The 5561-nt window shown below is 37.2% G+C and overlaps 1 protein-coding gene across 1 annotated transcript; it reads left to right on the plus strand.

Moving 5' to 3' along the window:
- The first annotated feature begins 1355 nt into the window (after positions 1 to 1355).
- Positions 1356 to 5561, plus strand: cldn11a (claudin 11a). The gene is made up of 3 exons (XM_006637688.3): positions 1356 to 1818; positions 3187 to 3351; positions 4326 to 5561. Exons 1-3 carry the CDS (start codon positions 1593 to 1595, stop codon positions 4571 to 4573), a joined length of 639 nt encoding a protein of 212 aa, XP_006637751.1. The 5' UTR covers positions 1356 to 1592; the 3' UTR covers positions 4574 to 5561.

Consider the following 5561-nt stretch of genomic DNA (forward strand, 5'->3'; position numbering starts at 1 on the left):
TGCTGTGTGCCTTCATTGTTTTTAAGGATACTTTACTTGATCAGTTCTTGAATGCAAATTGTATAGCTAGAAATATAGCATAGCTAAAGTTACAAAATAATGTTTATTTTTAATAATACTATTTATACAGCCATTAACACTACTCACTTATCAAGCAATTCCATGCTATTTAACTTTTATTCTATTTAACTCTTCTTCCATGAATAAAAGATTATCATAAACTTAACTCATTCATTCAAAATAATTGAAACAAATATACTGTCTGTAATCAAGACAGATATTTTGTTGTTTTTTAGTGTTCACTGTTGACTATAACACACCAGGTTGAAAATTATTCCTAAGAGTTGCATTAGTTCAAAATGTCATTAAAACATACAGCGATTTCAGTTGCATATGAAATATATTTTAACATGGAATTTTCTTGTTTATTGACCTTTTTTATAATAGTATTCACGCATGATCACTTTTTGTTTGCCTGTGTTATTCTATTAAGCATGTGTGTGCTTTTCTGCATTGCTAAAAACGGTTATTTCTATTTAAATTTGAAGGTCGAGCATATCTGCAGCAGACTTCTCAGGCAGAAAATAAGAAATCTGAAAGAAATCTTAAACGAGCAAGATGGGACGAATAGCCTTCTCAGATTTGTGAATGTTTTTTTTTGCGTTCTTTCGTAGAGTTTAGGTGTGGGTCTGGCGTCTGTCCACGGACGTAATTCGAATTTCTTAGTTTAAAAAGTGTACTAAGCACTTTAATCACTAGATGGCGGGAAGGTTCCATAAACAGAAACTCTTTGTCTACCGAAAAAGTCGCAAATGCAACAGAATAAATGTAAAAACAAATGGATATTCTCATTAATTAAAAAGAACTGTTGGCACGGGATGGCGTTACATTTATTAAATAGAGAAAATGAAAAAAAGAAGGTTGTCGTGAGAACATTTTATGATGGATCCCATCATACTACCAAATAATACCGTTATATTTTGAGAAACGTGGAGTGGTATTAAGACCTTAATCTCTAGATTCAGGTAATTATCTGTAAATAACTAACCCCTTTCAGTAACAACAACGACAACCACCAATAATACTACCACGACTACTACTAATAATAATCACTGTTGTATGGATAGTTTTATTATCTGTTTTTATTTATATTTAACATTTATAGCTCACCTCTATGTAATGTTCGTTGGACACATTGACAAAGCCACAATTATCTATCCAGTTCACCCAACACGCAACACTGGCTGACTAAAAAAAGACGAACTGGTAACATTTCCTCCCATTCCTGTGATTGGCTGAAAGTTCCCTGGGCTTTTTGCTGACTTTAGATTGGCTATATAAACCCATGCTCAGATTTTATTTTTAACAAATGCCATAACCTTTTGGATCTAATGTACAATATGGAATCGCTACGAAATAATACGAACATCCGCTAAAAGTCCCGCCTAACTGGATTTTTCCCCCTCTATTCAATCTTGATATTCAGTTTTTGCAGTTATTACCGCTATTTCATTATTCGTATTTTCGGACACACAGAAATATCATATTTAATTTTCGTGTTTTTTTTTGCTTTCTTGTTTGCGGCACTCATCATGGCTAACACCTGCCTGCAGTTCTGCGGGTTTGTGGTCAGCTGTCTGGGCTGGATTGGGATCATTGTTGCTACAGCCACCAATGACTGGATCTTCACCTGCAAGTACGCCGTCACCACCTGTAAGAGGATGGACGAATTGGGCTCCAGAGGCTTGTGGGCGGACTGTGTCATTTCTACTGCGCTCTATCACTGCATTGCACTCACCAACATTCCTTCCCTGCCAGGTGAGATTGTGGCATTTCAGTTACATCAAACCATTATATTGGTGTTTTTTTTTCCCTTTAATTCTTTAAATGATCACAGTGCGTCTGCCCCACCTCCGTGCTCCAATAATGAATTTGACGTTCGTCCAGTGGTATTCCAGTGCAATATATTCGGACCACTTTCACAAATGCAAGAGTAACAACATACTGTAGTATCCTGTCGCTGTGAATGTCTCCCCCCGTCAGTGCAGTATTAAAGTACTTGGACTAGTTGTCCAGTTTTAGAATAGGGGAGAGGAATCCAACAGTGAAAATATTACTTTAAAAAATTTAATCCTTAATCCTAGTTATGTCTCATAATGCTCCATTATCCCTTGGACTGTAGTACAGAATAAAATTAGGCATGCTTTTCATTTTTTTTAATAATATTGAGGCTTTCGCAGAGGTTTTATCACATAAAATTGTCTAGACAATGCTGTTTAAGAAACTTTGTTTTTAGTTTTTCACGTTTTTTCACGCCTTTAATGTTGTTAAAACATTACATTGAATAATTTTGAATTCGGTTACCGTAGACTGTGTAATGTTAGATATTATGATTCATCCTAGTCATTATTTATCACGATTAATCTAGAATCAATGTTAGTCCTCTTATTTGATCTATATTATAATATTATTTATACTGTTAATTCATTTGCTGCTGTGAACAAAAGCGTGCAAAAGGATAATAAAACAAGAGTTTCAGAGACTGCAGATCATTATGAGACTTCATGGGTATAGATATTTTGTGTACTTAATCATAAAAGAATAATATATAGATATGTGTTCTAAGATGATGGGCTTGTTGGATGTTAAATGTTTACAGGCTCAGCATAGTCATTGAATTCAAAGTATTTAAAGACTTTGTTTTTGGAAATGAAAAAGTCTTGCTTCTTTGACTGTTAAGAGTTTATCAGAAAATACTTGTTTCTAGCAAAGTCACTGATATACAGTACAAAAAAGTGAATTTACTACCCCAAATAGAGCAGGAAAGTGGTGCTCAGTAGTCACTCACAGGTGCACACCCATCAGGTACATTTTAATGTTCGGTGTTTGAATATTATTGATCGATTAGTCCAAATTATAAATTAATTGCTTTTACGCGCGTATAATATATATTATATGTAGAATAACAGTATGAAATATTTCATCCCATTATGAACATAACTGAGTGAGTCAAATCACCGCCAAGGTCGATATAATATTGATTAGTGCTCTGTAACCCGCCACGCCGTTTCAGTGTGAAAATAAAGGTGTGGGATGTAGAAAACCACGCAGTAGAAACTTTTCTCGCGGCTTCGCTCTCTTGAAAACCGAGCGCGGATCAGCTGTGACCTGTTCGTGTCCCTCCAGCTTACATGCAGGCGGCGCGCGCTCTGATGGTGGGGGCCTCCATTCTCGGGCTGCCGGCGGTGGCGCTCGTGCTGATGGCCATGCCCTGCATCAACCTGGGGAGCGAGCCCGACTCCGCCAAGCACAGGCGCGCCGTGCTGGGGGGAGTCCTGCTGCTGTGCATGGGTGAGCCCGCATGTCCTACACCAGGGAGCAGACGTTTCACTGAATACGTCGCCCGCCTGTTACATATGTTATTATTAACTGAAAATAAAATAAAACAACAACAACTATAATAGTAAGACTAACAGCAGTAATTTATTTTGTTCACGTTTATTTTGTAATTCATGTTATTCTTATTACTGTGTATTATAATATATAACTTATCATGTGTATTATAAGTAGTTTGTATTACTGTTATTAGATCAACTATGATTAGAATTACTATGATTATTTCTAAATAATAACCTATACAGTAGAGCAGAGATAGTGATACCAGTTCCTGTCTCTTCTCTACTTGATTTTTACGAGAGGATTTTTCACTATGAGCTAAGAAGTCCTATTTCTGGAAAACGAAATACTTTTTTTAGTCTTTTTTTTTCTTCCAGAAACATTCAGACCAGTGAAATCTACCAATGGGTAGTAGAGTGTAGTGACTAACAGTTTGCAGAAACAGTTTGAGTCATATGAAAGCCATTGATTGAATAACTACTTTGAATATATCGTTAAAATGTAATTCCTTTTCATTGTTTTCTGCAGCTGTTCGGGAGGAAGGGCTGAGCAGCCTCTTTCCTCTTCTGGCTGCAATATCAGCTCTGAAAGAACCTTGAACTTTACAGCACTAGTTCCATGTTACTGATATACAAACTGCCCGAGAAAGTTTTACATGGGAAAAAAATCCCCAACCGCAATTAAGTCTATCCCTCTAAATTAAATTACAAATCCAAATTAAAAAAAGATGAACTTAATAGCTTGTTGGGGGTGGGTGGGCCTATTTGGCTTCTGGACTGTTGTTTTCTTATCTCCTAGATATTTGCTGTAGTATCATGTCAGTGTTTCCCAGCAGTGTAGTTTCTCCCCAGTGTGTGTGTTTCAGAAGTCGTGAGCTCTAGAACACTCATTGGTGCTGACAAGTGCTGTGTCTTTCTGTCGTTCTCCAGGGCTGTGTGGAGTCGTGTCTACGGTCTGGTTCCCCATTGGGGTGCACTACGAGGTGGGCCTGATGTCCTTCGGCTTCTCCCTGTACGCGGGCTGGGTGGGATCAGCTTTCTGTCTGCTCGGGGGGCTGATGATCAGCTGCTCCTCAGGCGGGTCCACTCGGCGCACAGAGGAACGCTTCTACTACTCCAAACAGGGAGCCTCCAACCCCAACCCCTCCTCCAACCACGCCAAAAGTGCGCACGTGTGAGGCCAGTGTACAGCCAGAGGCCAGGACCGAAAAGTGGCCCTGGGGAACCCCCAAAGGCCAAAGAAATGTCCTTCCACCTGTCACGATGACAATGTCTCCGTGGCATAATGGATTATATTTTTTAATATGGTGCGTGAGGTTAAACCATTTAATAATAACAAAATTCCTTGCATTTGCTTTAGCGCTTTTCATCCCAAAGGAACCCAAGAGCTTGAACTTTTACCACTTTGAAGATCATTTGAACACTATCGGGTTCCAGGACCCACAGTCTAAGGGAGAAGAGCCATCCAGCATTCCATAAATATTCATGCTCATTTGCTGTTTTCACCTGATGTAAGCACTGGTTAAGAGACTATTCATGGATTTTAAATGGGAAATTTATTTTTTATTTTTTCTACAATAAAGAAAAAAAACTGGAACAGAAATGTTGATCACAATACTTAAATGTCTGTCTCTCTGTATATATCAGGTTTCTGTCATTAATATATTGTAGTATGACTAATTCTTGAAATATTCAAACTTCAGTGCTTAGCTGCCAAATTGTCACACATGTAAAAATTGATTTCTCATAGCACTTAGAAATGTGGTACAGTTCGTGCCCTGAAATCTAGTGAATTAAATTTGTGTTAAAAGCAACAAAATGACTTTGGTTATCAATACATGATGTGAGAGCAGTAGCCAATAACCTATTATTATACAATATATTAAAACAATTATAATCTAATTATATATTATATAATAATATAATATATAATTATATAATAACATAGGTAACCCAGAGACAGCAACACTTCAGCAATGTCATAACCATGACCGTACGAAGTATTTCATGACATTTGCATTTATACTCTTGATTATTTATTACCATACAGGTCTCTGCTTTTGAATTGCTACTAAAAATCCCATCGTTGTTGGGAACCAGCTCCTTGCATTACCTTCATAAATGTTTCATGGGTGTTTAACTTAAATAAATGTTTATTTCAGTTTG

Source organism: Lepisosteus oculatus, chromosome 13 (assembly GCF_040954835.1).
Source record: "Lepisosteus oculatus isolate fLepOcu1 chromosome 13, fLepOcu1.hap2, whole genome shotgun sequence".
Taxonomy (NCBI): Eukaryota; Metazoa; Chordata; class Actinopteri; order Semionotiformes; family Lepisosteidae; genus Lepisosteus; species Lepisosteus oculatus.